Source organism: Varanus komodoensis, unplaced genomic scaffold (genome assembly GCF_004798865.1).
Source record: "Varanus komodoensis strain SLA01 unplaced genomic scaffold, ASM479886v1 scaffold25, whole genome shotgun sequence".
Lineage (NCBI taxonomy): Eukaryota > Metazoa > Chordata > Lepidosauria > Squamata > Varanidae > Varanus > Varanus komodoensis.
Genome location: NW_025335661.1, coordinates 6,357,444 through 6,381,466, shown reverse-complemented (window position 1 = coordinate 6,381,466; position 24,023 = coordinate 6,357,444). Strand labels below are relative to the sequence as shown.

The 24,023-nt window shown below is 38.9% G+C and overlaps 1 protein-coding gene across 1 annotated transcript in view; it reads left to right on the top strand.

Moving 5' to 3' along the window:
- Positions 1 to 20,603, top strand: part of FARSB (phenylalanyl-tRNA synthetase subunit beta) — a 33,755-nt gene extending 13,152 nt beyond the window's left edge. Inside the window, exons 9-17 of the mRNA XM_044432926.1 lie at positions 203 to 264; positions 356 to 407; positions 3,309 to 3,370; positions 5,555 to 5,762; positions 6,164 to 6,244; positions 8,352 to 8,444; positions 8,946 to 9,063; positions 10,491 to 10,643; positions 19,924 to 20,603. Coding sequence (XP_044288861.1) covers positions 203 to 264; positions 356 to 407; positions 3,309 to 3,370; positions 5,555 to 5,762; positions 6,164 to 6,244; positions 8,352 to 8,444; positions 8,946 to 9,063; positions 10,491 to 10,643; positions 19,924 to 20,075 — 981 coding nt within the window. The 3' untranslated portion in view covers positions 20,076 to 20,603. The remainder of the gene's footprint in view (positions 1 to 202; positions 265 to 355; positions 408 to 3,308; positions 3,371 to 5,554; positions 5,763 to 6,163; positions 6,245 to 8,351; positions 8,445 to 8,945; positions 9,064 to 10,490; positions 10,644 to 19,923) is intronic.
- Positions 20,604 to 24,023: the final 3,420 nt, after the last annotated feature.

Sequence of the window (24,023 nt, the reverse complement as noted above, 5' to 3'; positions counted from 1 at the left end):
CTTAGGCATCCACTCATCTCATCTTGTGGATGAACATCAGTTGGTTTTAGACTGTGACTCCCCACACACCTCTGCCTAGGAAAGCTGTTGTTTCTGAAAGCTATTTTTTAAAGTTACAGATTGTGAATTAATATTGTAACCTTGTATTTAAAATATGATGCATAACTGAAGCTAAAAAGTTGGTATATTGTCTGTCTTTAAGGCAAAAATTGTCCTTGATATCCTCGTCACAATGTTCAGTGAATACTGTCAGAAGCCATTCACGTGAGTTAATATGAATTCTTTCTACTGTAAATATATTCATGTTCCCCATATCCTGTACCTTAAACATGTTTGCTTGTTTTTTCCCCTTTAGTGTTGAAGCAGCAGAAGTAACTTATCCCAATGGAAAAAGCTACATCTGTCCAGTAAGCATTATAGAAGTGATTAAAATGTTGCTAATTAAAGGTGTTTTAAGAAAAGCACACACAAGGTTCTTGAACACTGTTGAAAGGTCCCATATTTTAAAAGCCAGTGTGGTATGGTAGTAGGACTGGGGACACCTGGGTTCTAGTCCCTGCTTGGCCATGAAGCTCACTTGGGTGAATTTGGGCCAGTTCCAAACTCTCAGCCCAACCTTCCTCACAGAGTTGCTCTGAGGATAAAATAGAGCTATGTAAGCTGCCTTGGCTATGCAGCTATGTAAGAAAAAAAGCAATATAAATGCAATGTGATGGTGATGACAGGAGCCATAAGCTAACATATGCTCTTTTTCTTCCTGGCTTGCAGGTAGGTCCCACTTCTGATTTGTTTTCTTACATAACGTCTTTTTATAGTTTAAACTGTTTTCCCACAATTGTCCTGCTTAGTATCTTGGGTTGGCCTCAAGATGTACTGCTTGAAGTAGACCCTAAATGGTGCCTTCCCGCTTCTCTCTCCTGCTGGGGGTAGGGAAGTGATGAAAGTGTAATTCCATGTTAGGCATAATGAATAAAGGAATTGAAAATAAAACCTCAAGTTTCCTAGTGCCCTGTACAAATCTGTGGGGCATCCGCCCTTAGAATGTTACCTGCATTTCTGGTTACCACACCTAGACAAGGTTATTGTAGAGCAGGAAAAGTGCAGGAAAGGGAAGCTAAAATGATCAAGGGGCTGGAGCCAATCCTCTGGGAGGAAAGGTGACAATAGCTGGGATTGTTTAGTTTAGAAAAAGGGACAGTAAGGAAAGAGCTGTGCAAAATTATGCATCTTGTAGAGAAAGTAAGTAGGGAAAGATTTTTCTCCCTGTCTCATAATAGAGCAACCTTAGGCCATTCCATTAAGTAGATTGGTGGGAAATTCAGGACAGGTAAAAGGAAGTCCTTCTTCACACAGCACACAGTTAAGCATTCACTTCCACAAGCTGTAGTGATGGCCACCAATTCAGATGCCTTTATTGACTAAATTTATGGAGGAGAAGCCTGTCCATCACTACTAGTCCTGATGGCTCCATGTGTCCTCCTGTATACATCAAATGTTGGGGAACTTGGAGTGGTAGAGGGTATTGTTGCATTCATGTCCTGTTTGTGGGTTTCTGTAGGCAGCTGGTTGGCCGCTTTGTAAGCAGAATGCTGGATCAGATGATCTTATCTGATATTAATCATATCTTATATTCTGAGTCAACACTTAAAAGAATTCAGTCAGACAGTAATTCCTGTTGGCATCTGATACAGGTCACTTTGGCCAGTGGTGTAACTTTGGTCCTGTTCAAGCAGGCATTCTGATCTTTTTTCAACATGCTGTGGTTGAGAGAAGAGCATATACTCACTTACCCAAAGTTCTAGTCCAACTTTTATAAGGGGGATGCATTTAATTTTTGTCCTGTGATGTATTTTCCATTGCTGAAGTGGCATCCAAAGCAGTGTAGAACAAAATAAAATAGTTTAATCAAATAATTTAAAAAAATACCATGAATCGTTAAAGCCATTAAGGTAACTATGAAAATAATCCAAAGAATGGCTGGGATCCAAAACTGCTTGTGTGTTTCCATATTGAGGGCCATGTATGTTTAGTCTTAAAGCATCAGCAGGCCCTCATGCCTCTGAGTGTGCTTCTGCAGAGTGGCTCACTGACCTTGCAGCTGAGACAGTGCAAAAATCTGCTATTGGAAAGGTGGAACTGGAAAATTCTCATGTGTGATCAGAACACTGTGATACTTTGAATCTTGGCCTGCAGCAATAAGAAGATTAACAAGAGCCAGTTGGCCAAGACAAAACATCTTCCTACCAATTTGGCTTTTAGCTTCCTTCTGTGATGCTAACAAGGGAGTGACTAAGAATGCTTCCAACAGAACATGCTCTAGAAAATGGGGACCACCACAGAAAAGGTGCATCTCCTTCCCCTCACCATCCTCACTTTTTGAAACACAGATCTGAGAGAGTGCAAAGAGACATGGAAGTGAGTGCTGTGGTAAGCAGGTCTCAGACTGCTTAGGTTGTCAGAAAGCAATTGCCAGTGCCTTGAAGTGGCACCAGAAGGCCCTGGGTAGTTTATCTGGTTTAAGAATCATGCCCATGGCCAGTCCTTTTTAAAAGGGCAGGTGAAGCTTCTGAAGTGTCTTCAGGGGAGGTCCCTGCATAGACCTCATTGCAGCATTCAGTATAGTAACTTACCAAAACATGGATGACTGAAGCTGAATTACAGCTGTTAAAAGGTGTCATCTGAGAATCCAGCTGCAAAGAAGTTGTGTTCAAGAGTGCCTCTATTTTCTGCAAATTGTCCTTTTAGGGGGAGTGTAACTTTATCCAGAAAAGAGAAAGCCATCCCTTCTTTATTATGCAGAGTTCATGTAACTCTGAAAAAGAAAAGTGTCAAGAGTTTCTCACCATGCTAGTCTCTCTTGAGTAGCCTCTAAATAAGTTATGCCATTCAGGCATTTCACAGCAAGAGAAATAGTGCCAGCTGGGTCACTTTAATTTCCCAGTGTTTGACTAACTCTTGGCAATAAAGATGGACTTGCTTGTAATGAGCAGCGCAGTCAGGCAGCAGGAAAAGCTGAAGGTAACATCTTGCAAATTCTTCATGCAATAAATAATTAAGGAATTTGTTGCCACAGGATGTTTTTATGGCTGCTAAGTTGGATGGCTTTTTAAAGGATTGCAGTGATTCATGTCAAATATGCCTCTCATTGGCTGTTAGCCAGTGTACTAAAAATGTTCATGTTCAGAGATGCTATACATTCTTCAGATTACCACCTGCTGGGGTTGAACAACCACAGGCGGTTCTGTTCTGCAAACATTTTCTAAGGTTCTTAAAATGATTGGACTTCTGTATTTCTCCTTCTTTTGCAGGAGCTGGCTTATCGTCGTGAAAAGATAAAGCCTGAAATAATTAACAAGAAAATAGGAATTAGGTTTGTTCATAATCTCTCCCTCTCTCTTTTTGAAAAATACACATAAGCCTGCCAGTGAAAGCATCTGTGTTGCATTTCTAGTGCATGCTATGTTGTTTTGTTTTTTTAGTAATTAGTAAGAGTAGACAAGGCTGGTCATGTGACAACCATAGAAATGTATTTTTTATTGTGCTATATAAATCAAGTCTGAGACAAGCTTCAGAAGTGTCATTTAATAAATATCAGAATATAATTTTAGTAATTTATTGTGAGTACACATTTGTTCTATTATATTTATTAAAATTGTTAGTTTTTCAATCACTTTGAATGAACACATATGATTACCCTGAAGCTGTGTCTTGTAATGCTGTTCTATTAAAATATTACCAATATTGCTAAGGTGGTTAGACCATTACTTCCAAGAAATCAGTTGTCTCCAGTCTTCCACACAGCTCAGATTAAAAGGTACATCATCTCCCATCTTTCAGCACATGGATTCCACCCAACCATGCTACACTTGAAATCTTAGCCTTTAGAAGTATGTCCCCATGTCAAATACACAACTTATCCTCTGAAGCCCTTTGGAAGGCAATGCCACAGTATTCTGAGTGCTGAAAATTCAAGCAGCTTATTTTATACTTAAGATCTTGGAGAAATGTGTTGATTCATGGATGTTGGAGATAGTCAGGGGACTGGTTTAGATATGCTGAACCTGATCTCTAGTTTCTTAGTGGGGCAGCTGTGCTACCATTCTGAGCCTTTAATTATTCAATTGCTTTGTACATTTTAATTGTGTAATTAAATGCAATGTACCCCTGCTAGTGTAAAACTCCTATAAATTGTGGAACATTGTTTTCATCCTTGTACAAGTGTCAAATCTGCAACTTCGATTCCCTTTTGTAAGCCATTGTACAACTCCAACTCATTATGACTTCATTATAATAGATATTGTTTGTGCTAGTTGTTCCACCAATATAACACCGCCACTGGTACTTTTTTCTGCCAGCTTAACATTGGATGAACCCATTTTTTCTATATGTACATGGTTATTTAGTGCAAAGTAAAGTGTCTTAGATTCTACTGCAATGTAGAATCCCTGCTCTACCCTTTTGTCTCCCAAGAAATACAATGAAAGCACACTCACTTTTTTGTGCTATGTCTTTTTATGAAGAAAAATTGCACTCAGGCAGCTATCTTAGTAGGAACCTCCCGGTTAGAGCAGGCAAGTTCTACAGCATATGTAACATATCTTTTTAGGGGGTTCTTGAGCCAAATTGGCAGAAAATTAAATAAATAAATAGTTCATCTCTGTTTACTGAGTCTACACAAAGCTTCTGTACCTGGAGTTTTAACATGTGCCAGTGATTCTTGTTATCCACTTAAAGAAGGTTGCTAAAGTCCATTTACATTCTTCTTTCTGATCAGCTTTCCCCAAACTATCTGTCTCCCCACTTCTTAAAGTAACTTTTGTTACTCTGGCTTCAGTTGCCTTGAAATCATATCCCATCTTTTTAAGCCAGGCTGTACTTTGCAGTCCCCTGAGAAGATTCCTTCTTTTTCTTCCTTGCCAACAGAAGACCTAACAGTTTCAAAAAGTTCTGTGAGGAGAGTAATTAGATTGTAACTCCTGAAACAAGTAAATACTTTTGAGAGATGAATCTTCATGTTTCAGCCTAGGACATTTTTAGTACTCCAGTTTTTCTCCTGTACCACACTGTAAATCTGAGGACATCCTATAAGCTAAATGCTGAAAGAAATACACATTGGTTAGAGTACAGAAGAGTTAGGATACTTGCTCAAAATAACAGTGTATTTGAAAACTGTAAGGGCAATTTTTGCAGAATATAAAGGTTTTATGAATATTTATTAAAGTATTTATATGCCGTCCTGTCGCGAAAGCCTCAGGACGGCTCACATAGATAAAATACAATAAAATAGCATATATTTATAACATATGCTATTTTATATATTTACATATATATAACATAACATATTTTATAACATAGATAAAATATAAGGTCTTTATATCATAAAGACTAGCATGATACTTTTGGAGACAACTATTTTATCTCCTTGTTTTATTTGTGAAGGCGTCTTGGCTATTTTGGAGCTACAGGGCTTGATCATTGCAAATGAAAGTCAGTGGCTTCAGAATGAAACCATGTGATATTTCTTCTTTAAAAATTGCTCTTGCTTTTGTTTTAGTGAGACTCCATCAAGCCTTGCAAAGCTGCTCACCAGAATGTGTTTGAAGTCACACGTCATAGGGAATGGGAACAATATAGAGGTTGAAATCCCTCCTACCAGAGCTGACATTATCCATGCATGTGATATCATAGAAGACGCAGCAATAGCGTATGGCTATAATAACATTCAGATGACTATTCCGAAAACATACACCATAGCTAATCAAGTAAGATTGCACCCTTAAGTAAACAGTCTGTATTGTCGGTTAAAAGGCTAGAGGTATGCCAGAAGGGTTCTTAGAAGAAAACTGAGTCTAAGAATTAAAACAATATTCTGTCATGTCTTGTAGTAAGGGGAGTTTACCATAGCAAGGATACAAAACAGATGCCCAACTGATCTGAGAAACTCAAAAGACCTGCAGTGGATGGGCTTTCAAAAACGGCAAGGTTTAAACCTGGAGGCCATATTAAATCTCGAACCGGGAATTGCATTTCCTCCGTAAAGACCAGATGTAGCTGGTTGGGGTTACTTCTTTCTTTTCTTTTTTTTTTAAGGGCACATAGCAGTCATCTCCATAATTTCATGATACTTAGCTGAAACTTGAAAAATGTTTTCTTTCCCCTCTAGTTCCCTCTTAATAAGCTCACAGAACTTCTGAGACAAGATCTGGCAGCGGCAGGTTTTACCGAAGCTCTCACTTTTGCTCTGGTGTGTATTAAAGATCTAATTCAGGAGGTTAAGGCTTCAGCGGCAGAAGTGCATCTTACAAGGGTGCAGACTGTTGTTGTGTTTTCTGATTGCTCTATCAAGTCCTGATTCGCTAATGCCTCCCTGTAAACATTTTACATGGCCCTGCATTGGTAGCAGAAAGTAAAAGTTGCTCTTATTTTGCACTCTACAACCTAACATAACAAGCTGGCTTTTTCTCTCTGCCAGTCAAGAGGCTGGAGGAAAGAGAAGAATTAGGAGCTTCCCTTTTGGGGAGGTTGTAGCTGGCAAGGCATCAAGCTCCTTTCTGCATTCAGGTGTTCCAGCTGTCCTGCAGAGCTGAGACTGAGGAGGAATACTTCATCAGAATGGAAAATAAATTTTCTGGTTATGCCTTGGATGTCAGAGGAGTTCGCTGGTGGCTTTGCTGTCTCCTTAATGGAAAAGAATTTCTCAAACAAATCTTTTTTTCCTATTTTGTAATATGAATACTTGAAACGTGATATGTCAGCAGACATCAAAGAGGGCAACTGACCTTCTTTGAAAAAAATAGTTATGAGACTGCTTCTCAAGAAACCCTTGGACCCTATGGATTGTAATAACTGGCTAAGCACAGCCTTGGATAAAACTGATGATCTGATATAATTATCTTGTGCATATATGTTTGCATGTTCTGTTGGCTTATATTCATTGATGTTTCTGTTTCTTTGCTTCTACTCCTGTGTTCTATTGCATTAATTTTTTAAAGTACACCACTTAAGGGCAACTAACAGAGGTACCAAATAAATCCAGGATGAACAGCATGTAGGCCAAAACATCAGGAATTCCACAGCTGCCATTAGTCCTAGCCAGCATAGCCAGTGGTGAAGGACTCTGGGAGTTGTAGGCATAATATCTGAAACAGAATGGTAATATGAATGACATTAAACTAGAATACTGCCAGTTCAGATTATTTTATCCTAGTTAGGTTTGGCTCCTTTTCTAGCTATTCTTAGATGCTTAATTGAATATGAGAGCTCTCAAATGATTTCTGCCATATACTCAGTTCATATGATTATGTCATATGTGTACCACTTCATCGCACTATGTATTCTGAGCTTGCATTGGGGTAGCAAGGCTGTACAGTCCCAATCATTGTGTACAGCTACACTATGTGATTGGATACACATGCAATCCTGCATATACACTTCCAATTCATGTAGTTCTTTGGGATTCCAAGGACGCACACAGGAATACGTGATGGCAAACAGACTAGCTGTGTTCAATATACACAGTTGGGTGAAGATGTGAATCGACCCTGTTTTATTTGGTAAGCTAAGAAGTAGAGTTGTGTGGCTACAGGCCTGCACTTTTCCAGTTAGTATGGCAGGTGACTTGATAAGATGACTTGACATACTAACTCAATGTATAGCTATACAAGCAGGTCTTTTAATAATTCTGTAGAAAGCAGTATTAGAGAAGAATGCTAAAATTGACACAAGTATGTAGCAGGACTGCCATGCCTTTGCTAGGTCCATTGTGCTCACTAGACTCACCACTCATGCACTTTTGTTTTTTTTTTTTTTACTTCTAATTTTTATTTATTTATTTATTAAAACATTTCTATGCCGCCCCTTGCCAAGGCCTCGGGGCAGCTTACAACATCGAATACAAAATACATCTAATACTGTGTGGAAATGAAACACTTGTTTCCAGATTGGAACATGTTGCTGAAGCTTCCACCTGTTAGCTTCACTAACTTGCCATTTTTGTGAAAAAGCAGAAAAGCTCATTTTAGAATATTTTTAGCACCACAAAAAGCCTGTGGCATGAACACTAGGTCCCACAAGTGCATAAGCACAATATAATACTACCCTACTCCCCTGTCCTTTCAATGTCTTGCACATGGAAATGGTGTGATCCTTTCAGTTAGAATTCAGATTCACTTTATTTTAACACCGATATGTTATCAAAAATAATATTTTCTCCAGTAGTGAATTTTTGTCTGTGACACCAGAGTTAACATACCATAAAGAAAGGATTCTGGAGTTTTCACTTTCTGTTTTCTCACTTGAGTTATAATTTAGTTGATTAAATTGATTTGTTTTCTCTCCCTGTCAAATGTTAGTGTTCCCAAGAAGACATTGCTAATAAGCTGGGGACTGACACCTCTGAAACAAAAGCTGTTCACATAGCAAACCCCAAAACAGCAGAATTTCAGGTGAGGACTACAGAGTCAGTGCCAGTTCATATCTGCAAATTTTAACTAAGGTTGGCAAATATGTATTTCTAGATGATGTTGGGGTATAATTCCCATTATCTGTTTTGATTGGCTATGCTAGCTGGAGCTGATGGGAGTTGATGGTGAATGCAAAGCTTTGATTTGTTGTGACATTTAAAATTGCACTGTAGCCCTAATCCCTGGAACTGCCTTGCTGGAGGAAATCGGGGTCTAATGAGTGAGCTTTTGATGGCACAGCAGGGAGGCAAAGCAGTTAAAAACTGCTTTGTTTAAAACATGATGTTCTCACATGCCAGGGCTGTGAACATTGGACTTGGTTTGCAGACTGTAAAGGGTTAGGAAATTACTGAGGAGTCAGGAACAAATTATCATCTTTATTGTCGGTGTCAATATTCCATGGTTGCCATGCATGATTCTCAGTTGGAGATGTTCTTTCCTATAATAGATAGATAATGGATAGATTTTCCTATGTGGCTGCAGGTGGCACGCACGACTCTCTTGCCTGGTCTCCTGAAAACAATTGCTGCTAACAGGAAAATGCCTTTGCCACTGAAACTCTTTGAAATCTCTGACATTGTACTGAAAGATTCCACCAAGGGTAAGACAATTTCAATTTAACAATGATGACTTAAATATTTAGGACACGATTGATTCCATCACTGCTTCAATACTTAGGTGTGAAGGATTCCTGCAGGTTTCATACAGCTGAGTTTTTCCTGTGCTCTAGTTCATGCATGGATGTCTAATGGAATGGGATGTCTTTTGTCCACCTGCTGAATCCTGATCCTGCCCTTCCCATACCCAGCTTGCAGCGCTTGGTGGATGAGTACATGCCATTCCTTCTCATGACCTCTGGCAGTGGCTGGGCACAACCGCAGACATATGTGTAGAGGGGACAGCATGGCTTGTTTGAGAAAATGAATCCTCTGCAGATGCTCTGTTAAAATTGTGAGCAATGCTGGAGGAAAGATGTACTTTTCCAAGATGCAAGTGACTTTCGCGAGGGTAGAGGGCAGCATCTACCAGTTTTGATTCTCATTGCATTTTCCCAGCTCCTGAAAGGCCAGTTATCTGTCCTGCAAATTGTATGGAACAGGATCACCAGACAGCACTTTGAAGTCTCTGTGATACATGTGTAATTTATGCTAACATACTTGGCTGCTCCATTTTTAAAACACTGCAGAATTGTTTTATGGAATGATGCAATAGGTTTCTAGTTAGTTAAAATGAATTGAGGCTTGTCCAAGAAAGCTTAGCTCAGGTTTGGCAGCATGTCTTCTGTGTGATCTGTAATGAATGAACTCCATAATCAACTACAATAGTTCAAGCCTGCCTGACATTACTGTTGAGGAGAAAGTCCTCTAGAGCTGTTAGTGCCTTCTAGTTATGGACCAGACTGTGGCCTAGTCCTGAGTGTGATGGTAAACCTGGTCCTGAGCTACATCAGGCTGTAGGCAATTTTGGGATGCTAGAGGGCAGCACTTACCACTGTTTTTCATTGTGTTTTATCGACTTACCTGTGCCTCTGAATGAGCTGTAGTGAACCTTATGCTTCGGCTTTCCTTCTTCTAGCACAGCTGGGAAGGGAGAATTTGGAAGCTTTTACTTCCATGGGACAGAGTATGTGAGCTTAAGGCCCTCTGCTGCTCTTTTATGTCATGCTAAGCCATGGTTTGGCATGACATGTGAATACATCCATTGAAAACTAGTGCATCAGGGAGAAGGCTAAGCTAGATCCAGTGGGGGTAGTGAAGAAAATTCAACAATTGACAAGTAGTCTGAAGGTGGTACAGTTCAAATACAGGTTTACCAGCTGCAGTCAGATCTAAAACCCAGGAAAGAGTTTGGTTTTTATTTCTTATAAGAAAAGTTACTGCATTGCATATTTTCCTTTTGATATTCCTTTCAGTTAGTGTGAAATTCTAAATGAATTTTGATATTAACTAAGATCAAAGCACACGAAGTCTTTAAAATGCAGTCTTTACAAAATTGATAACTTCGGCATGTTGTTTCTTTTTCTTTCAGATGTGGGTGCAAGAAACCACAGGCATCTCTGTGCTGTCTACTATAATAAAAACCCTGGCTTTGAGGTCATTCATGGTTTGCTAGATAGAGTCATGCAGCTCCTGGAAGTCCCACCAAGTAAAGAGAATGGATACTACATTAAAGCAACTGAAGGTAAGGAAAGCTTAGAAAATGCATCCAAACCTTGCCTGCTTGTCTGCATTGTACCAAAATGCAAGCCCATCTGGACAGTGTCTGATTCACTTCTAAATACTGGTCTTTTAAAAATTCTCGACTGCCTCACTTCCCATGCCTTTTAAGCAAATGCTCCGATTGCTGCCTTACATCCTCATTTAGCTCTCTGTGGCATGATCTGGCCAAGGCTGGCTGGAGATGAAGGGAAGTGTAGGACACTAGGTCAGGGGAGGCTATTGCGGAGCTCCTGTCGCTGTACAGTTTCCCTTAGGCACAGTAATGACTAAGCTCTTGCACAGATGGGAGAATGAGAGTTCACCTTGCTTACAGCCCAATTGCAAAGGCAATTATTTGGTGCAAATGGCTTAGATCTGAAGTAATACAAGTAGGAAGAAGCTCAAATGAACTTTCTTGTTCTTTCCAATCTTGTGCAGTATCCCCAAAAGCCTTTCTGGAGAGTCAGGGAACTCCCACATGAGACCTGGTGAGGGACGGGATTCGGGAGCTTACTGGGGAAGGAGGAATCAGTTCAGACAGGGCAGCAACAACTTCATTTTGTCTGTACAACTTAGGATCCAAGCTACTGATGCATTGTTAATAAAAACAGATGCTTTGTATATAATTTCTTGATTTGTACAAATGTATACAAGCCTGAACATAAACACATCACATTGGTATATAGCATTAAAATTGCAACCGAAAAGCATCACAATCACAACAACACTACTTTATTATAATAGTTAATGTAGTGTTATTCTGCAGCTTCTCTTATAGACTCGTATTTCAGATCACAGGATACTTGTATCATAGGACTGAAACACTTGAAGGACTGAATGTCAGATGGACAGCAGTATGAAGCCAGATGAGAATAAGGGTTATGAATATGTTCTAGTTAAGAATATAACATATGCATGGCTTCATTTTAATGTATATATTTCTATGGGATATGTTTATATTTAAAAACATTTTCCTACAATTGCATTTGTCTTGCAAATATGTGTTTAGCTACAAATTTCTAGCATTTTTCTTAAAACAAGAGCTAGTGAGCTAAAAGCATAGCTGTGTGGTTGAAAAACAAGTATTAAAATTGTACTATAAATCAATGTCAGGATATACATGTATGATTCCTATAGATTAGTCGGGGTGTGTGTGTGTGTTTTGCAACTGTATGCATTAAATTACTGACCGGGGTAAGAAGCCTGAGTTAAAAGATTGTACATTTTAAATACAAAACTTCTGCTATGATCTATATAATATGACTCAGGTGTCTGTTTACTGTATGTAATAAGGTGTCTGTTTACGCTATATGTTTGTTCTTGTTCCGTATGTGCAAACCATGGTTATTAGATCACCTTCTGTTCCAGTAATACCTAAATATCCATTAAGTTAATCTTGGGGTCATGACCTTTTTGCCCTTATAGCAACACCTGTGCAACAATTGCAGATGCTTGAAAATATGGGTGAAATTGTAATGTTCCCCAGGCCTTCACACTAGTATTTAGTGTAACTAGAACCCTGCAATATATTGAATGGGAAATTTAGCCCTTGGTGATCAAGTTTATTAAAGATAAAACCTTGCTCATCTTTGAAACCTTGACTCATTTTGGGACAACCCAAAATAATAAACTGCCTGACACTTAAAGGGGATCAAAAGTACATTTCTTTGATTTATCCTTCCATTCAGAAACTAAGGATTAGATCCAGATTTAAGTTAGACTGTGCTTTACTCCTATTGAAATCAGTGGGACAAGTTAGTTGATTATGTCTCATTATATTTCAGTGGGACTAAAGTGTAACCAGCTTAGTCCGGATCCAGTTCTAACACACTGCAGTCCTCTACATGTGAACCCATAGGCAAGACTGAGCAAAATGGTCCCAAGTAGGCATGTATAGGATTGCTGCCTTAGAAATTGAACATCTTGTAATATCTTTTGTCCAGAGCTGTAGAAGAAAAATGTATGCTGTCCTAAGAGTCCTTCTGCTCCCCTAATTATATAAATGTGTTTGTAGACCAGCCAATTGGGATGAAATTCCTTTAAAGTCCTGGCTGTGTTTTAATACCAGATGAGAGAATTTTATCATAATGCTGCCGCTTAATAATGTTCTGTTCCTTTGTTTCTTGCCCCCATTTACTTAATTGAAGGTGTGATGTTGTGTAGAAAATGCTAACGACAGTAAACTATAATGACAGTTTTCCATTTCAAGTTTGGTTGGCAGTCAGGCAGTTATTACATCTGTTGGAAAATGTCCAGCATATTTACATTACCACAATATTTATGGCATAAATGAAGACAGTTCCCAGGACTGCAAAATGAGCTTTGCTCTAATGTAATGAGAATCTCAGTGACATTCAGGATGACCAAGTAGCTAGTAGTTCATGCACTTCTGAAAAATGTGAAAAGATCTTGATCAGCAAGCCCAAAAGCAGCTACTGTAAATGCTGCTTAAGACCTTTTTCACTTCAATACAGTTGCAATAAGGTTAATTGATTACCTTTTGCTCCTGGTTTCTTTGCATTCCAGCTAAAACACTGGGAAAGATCCCAATGCAATCCTATGCATATTTAGCAGAAAAATATATTGGGATTCTGGGAACTGTAGGACTGTCTCACTGCACTGCTAGAGGAGGGACTAGGGAATTCCATGTCGGTTTTTCTGTTTCTGAGATGCCCCTTTATAAAAGAATATGATCAGGTTACAGGCAGAGGTGTTATCTAATTATTGCCAAGTTCACAACTACATCTTCAGAAGACAAATCCTGGCGATAGCTTCAAGGTAGTTTGCTAAGCCATAACTGCTGCATCCTATCACTTTTCCTAGCCTTTAGGAGTGTTGTGGATAGGTAAGGTGAAGCAACAATACATTAAAACAAAACAAAAACCATGCTGTAATAATAAAATCCCTGCAAAGAAATCAAAATGTGGAGCATTTGTATTTGATTTGTCACACTATAATCTATAGTTTGTAATGGTTTTTGCGTTACAAATGTGTTGCAGACTGTTTTAGTCATTCTACAAACTAAGTTAGTTTTTCGAGGGTCTTTTTTTAAGACATTGCATAAATATCTAATATTTCTTAAAGTCTTAAGAATGAACTGCTGCACTTTCTCAATCATATAGTAACTTGAGTCACAGAAATGCCTGCAAGCTGATCATAGGATGAGTCTTTAGGTGCTATGTGGGGAGACTGATCCTCCCACCCAGCGCTCCCTTTCTTCCCCTTTACTCCAGTCAGACATGGGTTCTAACTTGACCCATTTCATGCTTGGAGGGGCATGCTGCCATCATCTTGCTGAGGCGAAACCATTCTGAGTCTTGTTGGTGCTTGAATGGAGATTATCTAGAAATCCTATATATACTTTATTGTGGGAGAAAGGCAAGGTATAGGAAATGTATTTTTAAAAGATATTAATCAGTGAAAGGGGTAAATTAGGAGATGGTTAGAAAGGGGAGGATTTAGGGAAAGGCTTCTTCTAAAATGTTCATTCCTAAATTTATTTTGCTGCCCTACACTAAATTCTCTCACTAGAAATCATTTTGGAATGTTTCACAGGTACAGGACACTGCTAGATTCTCTGTCATTAGATCAAACACTTAATAGTGAGATCAAACACTGTAACTCATGTTGACATGTTGATATAATTCTCTCTTTATGAGGAGAAAAGAATGGAGTGTGGAAATAGTGGCACACTAGGGAATTGGAATCATCTTAACTTGATTTGGCCTCTTTGTCATTCTCAGACAGAGTGGCGTCTGTGAAGCCTACTAACAAGAAATTGGTGGAAAGCTGGTGTGCTGGTTGTGAGACATTTTCATTTGTCCATCATACTACTGAAAAATCTACCTTAGTTATTGCCAGATATGTTGGTATCTGAATGCTGATCACAAAATAAAAATGTCCATACAAATCTAAGCAAGTAGCATAATACTGAATTTTTTAGACAAAATTGTTCCTCTTATGGGCCATCTAACAGAACTTCCATAGAGATGAACTGGATTTCTGTAAAAGCACAGTTGTACTTTTGAAAATTCCCATTAACTTTCAGCATTGACTAGAATTTCATGATGAATTCTATCCTAAACACCTGGATCCAATGAATTGCTAATTATCCAAGTGTTGGGTCATTACTTGCTGAGGTTGGTCTAAAGGAAGCTGACAGATTATTATTTCCACAGTTTTGAAGGTTTAATTCAAATAGCTTGTTTTAAATAAGAATCTAAATTTTATTCTGTTCAGACAGTGGAAATGAAGCAGGTATTTCCACAGCTTCATGGTTCTCATGTGGTTCTTATCACAAATAAAAAGTACATCACCCCATTTAAATATTAAACATATTATTAGCATAGATCTTTATCTTGTTTGTTACTTTTCAGTTAAATTATTGTCAAGCAGTCTGAAAATTGACAACCACAAAAATTCAGCTAGCAGGTGTATCTGCATCTGGGGAACATGCAAAGTCAGTGTAAGTCTGCATTAAAAACAGACAAACTGCTAAAATTCAGTATTTTCACATTATGAAGAGAAATTGTCTTGCCTGTAATAGAAACACAAAATTTGACACCAGCAGCTCTGTTTACATGATACAGTTTATACTGAAGACAGGATGTGGGGAATTCTGTCTTTAGCCTCCTTTTCCCTCCATGTATTGATTGTAGAAATTTTCAGTCAATTGCTCAGGTTTAGAGAAAAGTGTTTGCCTTCAGTACACAGATTGTAATGTGTCAAGTAGCATGAAGGTGTTTACTTTGGAAAACATGCATTTCTAGGAACAGTTTGCAGAGGGTTAGCCTCGGTGGACTAGAATCTTCCTCATCAGATTCATAGAGTGTGATCCTTGGTTGTCAGGTATGGGTGAAAGGCAAAGAATAAAGTCTGGAGTTAAATGGCAATTATAGCTTGAAAGTGTGCAAAATGGCTCTTTGCAGCCACAGGAATTGGTAATTACAGAAGCAACTTAGCACTGGTGAGTAAAGTAACTCTTGTAGTAGGACAGAAAACCATTGTCTCAATGCAGACCTACATGAGTAGGATTTTTTTTTTCATAAATTGCAATCTATCATGCTAGAGTTTCCTTTATTCCTTTGTTCTTCAGTGGCCTCCTTAAGATCAGTTACAGTGTGACCTGGCTGGTTAAAATGTTCTCTTACTGAATGGTCGTGTTACTGGACATTGCCAGTTTGCATGTTAAATATCTAGCCATTTGTCTTTTGTGCAGAGAATGGCCAGTTTGCCTTATATAAAGAGCAGAAGGGTATTGGAGGCAGATGATAGCAAATGTCACCTTGGAAGGCAAAAGCTAGTATTTTTGCCAGGAAATGCTCAGTCTGGATAGCTCCTTGTCTATACAGTCCCATGACTGCTGGTTCGGTGCTTTTAAGTACTTTTTGATCTATTGATGATAACTTAAATCATGTTTCTCATGGGCTCATCACTGGGGAATTATATACACTGCAGTAGAATGGATACTTCAGTTAACCTCAGTAAATAGTTTATGCAAAGACTGATGTATGCTCAAGTTCATTTTTCAGTAACAAACTTCAGTACAGAAGTTGTGAGATGAAAAACTTTTCATAACGAACTTCATCACAGAAGTTGTGAAATGAAAATGTTTCTTTCTCCTTTCAAGGAGTTCACACTCCACAATAGGCTAACTACGTAATTATCCCTTTTTGTCCTGCATCTGCATACCTGTCCAGACTACGACACCTGTCCAACTGATTCAAACATACAGTAAAGATTCTTCTTTTTGATGTTCAGAAAAGGGACAAGAGCCTGCTGTTAAACTGGGGGATTACATGTATTAGAAACTTCAGGGGCTGTTAACTGTTTTACTTCCGGCATAAGCAATTTACACAGATCAGATTACATGTTTGCATTTGCTCTGTAAGTAGTTCCTTTAATTATTCTTTCACTCTTTCTCTCTCTCTTGGAATGGGCATTTTGGAATTAATACTAGTTGTGAATGCTGAGTATGGCATATTTTCATGCAAAATCGTATTTAATTGCGGGCAAGATTATCTGCCAAATAGAATGGTGAGAAAAAAATATTGCAGCTGTGTGGTAAAGATACTTAATTGCTATTTACATGCAAAATTTATCAAACCATATATTTACTATGAAAACAGCATTAGTGAAATACATTTTATATATTTTATTCAATTAGTAAAATAGTATTATAGAGTCTGGCATTTTGAAGGTTTTGCATTCCTGTATCATTAGATATTGTATTTTTGTGTGTTTAAATGTTAATTCCAAGTTCATGTTAGAGTTGTTCATAACTTAAGTTCACTAAGCTTCCTGAAATGGACAAATTGAAGTTTTCTATATTTTCCCTGTTGAAAGAGCTAGCTTGTTTGTTTGGAATGACTGTAACTATTTTAAATGTGTACTATGTTTTAGTCAACATATATAGGAAGGTTTCTGTTCCAGGTTCCAGGTAATAAACATTAACTAGTGAAAATTGTGACTTGAAACTTCAAGAATCATGTTGCATAACATAACCCTTCCTTTCTGTTGCTTAGATATATCTAGCATTCATTCATTTCAAACTATAGGAGCGGAAGTGGCATGATCTATAAAGCTTATCCTATCTCTGTTCCTATATCATCCCTTTATTTTTTTCCCTTCCTAAATATGGGAAGAAGGGAAGGAATTGAACAGATAAAAGCAGTCATGTTAGGTGTCTGACAGCCAAGCACATAGAGAATTCAACAAGCCTTTTGAAGATCAGTTAGCCAGAAAATGTGCTAAAGACCAGGTACTCCATTGGATTAGTGACCAAAGAGTTATGCCTTGAGTAATCAGAGTGGTTCTGTAGTCTGAACACAAAGACAATGATTGGTTCTTAGGGGCATATTGTAAAAGCTGTAATAACAGAATTCTTTGAACCTCAAAGCATTTTAGGGATCACATCCTTACTGTGAATTCTTATTTTTGCTTCTAGCTTACATATAATGCTTCTCTGACAAGAATAGTTAGAACTTCTATTCCCAGAATGCACAAACATTTGTTTATAGTCAGTATGAACTACTTTTTGCCCCACCTTTGATAGTTACCGGTGGGGCAGTATAGACCCAGGAAAATGATGCAACATACCATTTCTGATTTTTTGGGGGGAGGGGCTAGAAAATAAATTTTTGAAAGTGATTCACTGCCTGCCTGATACAGGAAATCAAGCAAGTTCCAAAGTTTTGCTGTGTTCTTGCTGTTGTGATATATTTCTTTAAATGCTAATAATTTTGTGTGTATGTAAATGAGTTTTTTGTTTTAATTTCCACATGGATATTTTCAGAATGCAGGGAATAGAATTATCCCGTGTAAGTCCTGTGGCATTTCTTCCTTATACACAGTAGGAGTTTGTTAATGGCAAAATATGAGATTTTGAGATTGGGCCCCCCCCACCCCAATTTGCGATAGCAGCATCTTTCTTTTTGGCAAATTTTCTAAATCAAAATGAAATGGTTGCATATTGCTGTTAACTCAGCATTTCTTGGTATGCTATTTCTAGAAGTACATCACTGCAGTATAGTCTCCAGCTCTTCTGGGATCATTTTTGAGTCACTTAGTACAGGATACTTCATGGGAGCTTTTGCTAATAGCTTCTTTTTAAAAGTATGTAACTCAGACCTCTTACATTAATGCAACTCTATCTGAAACCAGTGACTTCAGTGTCTTTCTCCCTATGAATTTCTGTTGAGGATTAGATGAGAGACAGATGAAGTTTTTTGCAGCTGGGGTTGTATGTGACTTTGCCTTTTTACTCAAATATAAGGTTCCGAATTGTGGTAATTTGACCTATAATATATCCCTTGTTAAGCTGGGTAACAATCAGTCCTTTCCAAAAAATATATGGCTTGCTAGTTATGTTAATCTCTTTGTTCTAGGATGACTTATCCATTGTGACTGAGGAGAAGGTTATGCAGTATGCTAACGTACTTACAAAGAATACCTCTGAACTGCCATTAAGCAGTTAATTCAGGAATTTGATGAATTTGAAGACCAATGTAGCAGTCCTCCTGTTTCTTTTTTAATTCAGCATAGTGATCCTATGGATCAGAGTTTTGGACCCTTTGGCTTCCAGATGTTATTAGATTCAAACACCCTTCAGCCCCAGGCAGCATGTGTTTTATTGTTGTAACCCATCCAGGGACCTATGTGGTTAATGGGGTGGGCTAGAAATCAAGTAATCAGTCAATCAGTGGGCTCAGGAATGATGGTCCAGGAACACCTGGAAGACCACCACTCCATCAATCTGCTGGTCTCTTAACTACAGGCTGGTACTACTACTTATGCACCAGCAGAAGGAAATTTGCACAGCTCAGGGCAAAAATGTGGCTAAAAGCAACTTGGGTAGGGGAATAGTTTAAGCTGAGGAAACAATGTGGGGGAAAGGATTACATTCCGCTGTCCCTTGCAGCAGCTTTTAATGAAAAAACAAGTCACAGAGATCTTGTGCTGCATGTTGTTTTGCTGTAAGATACATAAGTTGCAAATATTTGTGGGACAAAGTTCTAGCAGTCAATTGCAAAGCATCGTGGTGGCCTTTGCAGCGTCATCTGTCTCTGGAGATAGCAAATGTTATGTCTAGGTAACAGTGCCCGTCTAGAAAAGGAAAAGGGCATAAGCATTTCCACATAATGTAACTTTCTCTGCAACATTTTCCCCTGTATTGGGGAAGTCTTGCATGAACATGTCACCACATGAGAACTCTTTGGGGAAGTTACTGTGTGATAACTTCTCCATGATAAAAACATGGATTAGTCCTTAGTTGTACTACAATTTCAAAGAATTTTAATAGGAATACAAGAAAGTTTCCAAAGTAGGGAATATAATACAAGTAGATCCATATTGGCTGTAATGGGCTTAAACCTCTCTCTATGCTACTGTATATCCATGTAAGACTAGCAGTCTGGAAACTAAGATTTTCAACCATCCCTGAAAACATGGGCTTATAATTTTATTTCACAATATATGGTACAGCTTTGCTTTTGGATTGCTGCAGTTATACCATTTGGTTATTGATAATACCAAAGTCAAATGCATTTTGATTATGAAATAAGCCTACTTATCAAGAATGTATATTATCAAAAATGTACTTATCAAAAAAGCACCTTTTAGAAGTGCTGCTCATTGAAAGCTATTTTTCATTGTTTTAACAGAAATAGTTACAATACAATCATGTTTGTGCTTGATTTTAAGTTTCCTGCCATTTTTTTTCCTGGAGAAACATTAATTTCCCCCTTCCCTTTCTTTTCTTTCAGGTTCTGCTTTTTTCCCTGGCCGTTGTGCTGAGATCTTTGCGAAAGGGCAGAGCATCGGGAGCCTAGGAGTTCTCCACCCTGATGTTGTCACCAAATTTGAGCTCACCATGCCCTGTTCTGCTCTAGAAATCAAGATTGAACCTTTCTTGTGAAGATTGGCATCCTTCAGTTCGCGTTTGTCCTGCAACCATCCCACTTTTCCTATCATCAGGCACTTGTCCCTACTTTTAATGAGCTAAGCCCGTCTTGTTATGGTCTTTAATTTAAAAAAAAGCTCCTTCAGTGCAACAAGGCTGATTTAAGTAACAAAAGATGACCTTTCCCAATAGATTGAGCCATAAGTTCAGTGTATGGACAGAATACATGTGTTTTCCAGAAGGTTCCAGAGGATGAACTTCAGACTGTAACTGATTGTAGCTGCGTAACAGGAATTTCATTCTATTCTTACTGCATGAAGTAAGATAAGTTATTATAACAAATGTTGAACAAATGTGAACAGAATTGAGCAATTTAGCTCTTCATGTATAGGGGTTGCAGCAAACTTCAACAGAGGGCAGGGAAATATGTATTCCTTGCAAAAATTTAGAATTTTGTAAACCAGTTTCTACAGTAGTTACAGTTGCATGTCAAGTTGCTTCACTGGAAAATAAGGGATCAAAATAAAATGTGCAGGTTCTGTATTTACCTATTCTGAGACTTAAGCTCCAAAGGGGAGAACTGAGAAGTGAGTCCTGTTTGTGCTGTGGAATATCAGAGTTTAATGGAAGCAGCCTTGTGCTGCAAGGTGTTTGAGTCATCCTGTGTGTCCTGACACCAGGAATCTCTTGTACCACCAGCAAAGAAGGATTGTCCCCAGTCATCCTGTGTGTCCTGACACCAGGAATCTCTTGTACCACCAGCAAAGAAGGATTGTCCCCAGTCTATTTGTATATTCCTAAAGGAACTCTCTGGTTTGTGGACATGATGTTAGTCCCTTTATAAGGTTCAAGTGGGTAAACAATGATGTCAGACGAGAATGCTTTCTACAGAGCTCAAAATGCTATAGTATATATTCTGAGTGCAGGGGAATTGACCTTTGGCAATTGGCTAGTAGTAAGTGTGGCCAGTTTTATAGAACTTGTCCTTGAGTTTGGGAAGTGTGGCGCTGGGGACAAGGTGGCACAATGAGCATGCCAAACAGCTTCAGCCCGGTCAAATGCAGCATGGAGGCAGTAGTCCTAGTTCCCGTTAGTTCCCAGATGCCTCCCCCAATCAGTATCAGTGCTTCCCCGATTGCTTTGGGTCACTGAGGGGGAAGTCAGTTCCCCAGGGCTACTGAATCGGCAGGGCTATAGGGCAGTGGAAGTGCTGTTCACACAGAGAGCAGCCCAGGGCCAAGAACACCAACCCCTGCTATAGATGAATATTTAATACACTTACAAATACATTCAGGACAAAATACACTTTAATGAAAAATAGAGTTTCCAGAGACATGTAAGGTTTGACTGAAGCCAGAGATAACCAGTTCTCAGAATACACTTTACATATTTCACAAGTTACAGTAAAAGGTACAAAATAGAAATTGTGCAGGTTGTAGTTTATAAATCAGAGCATATACATGTGTTTATAAAACAAGCTAAAATACATGCAATCTGGAAAAACAGTTCTTTAACTAAAAACAAAACAAGAGCTATGTCTAAATCAGAATCAACTACATAGCCTAGCACATAATTAAGAAATCTGTTTGCAATATATTTCCCTGAGGACTGAACTAGATATTATTTCTGCACAAACATGCTCTCAAGGCTGGAGATGATGGGAATACAGGTAATGAGCAATCAGCAGAGCAAGGGGTGGAGGGGAGGGGATGTAGGTGTAGAAAGAATTCAGTACCTTTCTGTATGGATAAAAATAGTGGCTGGAGTCCAAGTCTTCCCTTATATTGCCCTAATGAATTTCTATTTTAATATGAGCACTTTATTGGGTTTCAGGTGCCTTTGGCCTTCATACAACCCATATTTTACAGAATGCATCCAAAGCATTAAGATGCTGGGAGTAATGAATGTAGAAATCAGCCCTATTTTTATGGTGGAAGTTCAAATATCTGGGAATATTTATGTAATCCTAGCATAATAATCTCGCTTCCTAAGTAGCTGCTAGGTTTGTGTTGGTTTTTTAATACTTTACTTTAAAGCTTATTTATTTATTTATTTATTTATTTATTTATAGCATTTTTTATGCCACCCCCATCGCAGAAAGCCTCGGGGCAGCTTACAAAAAAAGATAAACAACGTAAGATAGAATAACATTAAAAATTTGGAGCATCTCGGCAATAGTTTAAAACCAATAAATAAGAACAACAATTAACAATTAAAATATCTTTTAAATAAAAAGGTCTTGGCCTGGTGCCGAAAAACAACGATGGCACCAGGCGGACCTCTCTGGGGAGCGCATTCCATAGGTGGGGTGCCACCACAGAGAAGGCTCTCCTCCGGGTACTCACCCTCCTAACATCCTTCACAGAGGGCTCCTCCTCCACCGATCTCAGGGGGCGGGAGAGCATATATGGACGCCAGCGCTCCTTTAGATAACCAGGTCCCAAGCCATTGAGGGCTTTATAGGTGATAACCAACACCTTGAATTGGGCCCAGACTTCAATGGGGAGCCACTGAAGCTGACGGAGAACTGGGGTTATATGAGAACAACACCCAGTCCCCGTCAGCAACCTGGCAGCTCTATTTTGCACCAATTGACCATCTGGACCATCTTCAAGGGCAGCCCCACGTATAGCGCGTTACAGAAGTCTATGCCTGTGTTTATATTTGAGCAAATTCCCAGGCCTATAAGTCTAAACTCTGAAGTTTCTGCTGTTGTAGTGCATTTAATTCCCTATTGGAGAGTCTGTGCAAAACTACAGTCTTATAGCAGTTTGTGATGATGATTATAATTGAGATCTTAATGGATCTTTTTTAGCATCAAACCATTTCTAGTTTTAGCTCCATCCTGCCCTAAAGTCCAGTATAGAGAAAGTTTTTAAAAAGCTCCCAGGGCAGTAGCTGTTTGTGTGCTTGGTTAAAGCTTTCACCTGGCAAAAGGAACTATCCAGTTGCACAAAAATGACTAGTGGAAATCAGAGGGAAAGATTCAAAGTCTTGCAGTGAAACTTGTTAGGTAGCAAAAAATACGCCATAATCACATTTGCACTCGCAATTAAATTTGTTGGCTCTAAAGTTTCGTGCTTAAGTGCCCCACTGATGGAGCAATTGAGTAGCTGTGATGATGGAGTATGCACACTACTGCAGATCTAGAAACCCTACCATTGCACAGTTTCAGAGGATCATAGCACTGCTATATCCATGAAATTTCTTCCAATACTGAGCCTGAAAGCTGATGAATTGTCACATTTTCTGATAGGAAAGAATTAAGCTAAAAGTGGCACAAAATTTGTACAAGAGGAGCATGGGAGCCATGTCAGCTCCAGGTCTCTGAAGGCCCTTGGGCAAGGTACCCTCAAGGAGACCTGCCTCTTAGTGAGAACCTTCTCATCACCAGTTACCATTACTCTTTCTCATCACCACTACCATTTCCCTGCTTGACAGGAAGATCTAGTGAGAACAAGTATGTTTCCTTCTCAGCACCACAGTTGTCTAGACCAGGTCAAGAGGCTGATGAACAAACAGATTGCAATGGGGAAGAGGAGAGGTAAATCCAGGAGGCACATGCTGGTAGGTCTGTGCTTGACCATGCCTACCCTTGATGCGGACCCTGTATGGGAGCCCAGATCAGCAATCAAGAGTCAATAACCTGACTCCATAAAGGAAGCTGCAGCCTTGAATTTATAAGCGCTGAGCAGGGCTGTCATGGATAGGACATTTTGGAAGGATTTCCTTCATAGGAACTCCGTAAGTCAGGGATTGACTTAATGGCCTGTACCAACAAGTTGGCTTGAAACTCAACATTAAGAAAACTAAGATCATGGCATCTGGTCCTCTCACTTCCTGGCAAATAGATGGGGAAGAAATGGAGGTAGTGACAGATTTTATTTTTCTGGGCTCCAAGATCACTGCAGACGGGGACTGCAGCCAAGAAATGAAAAGACGCTTGCTCCTGCGGAGGAAAGC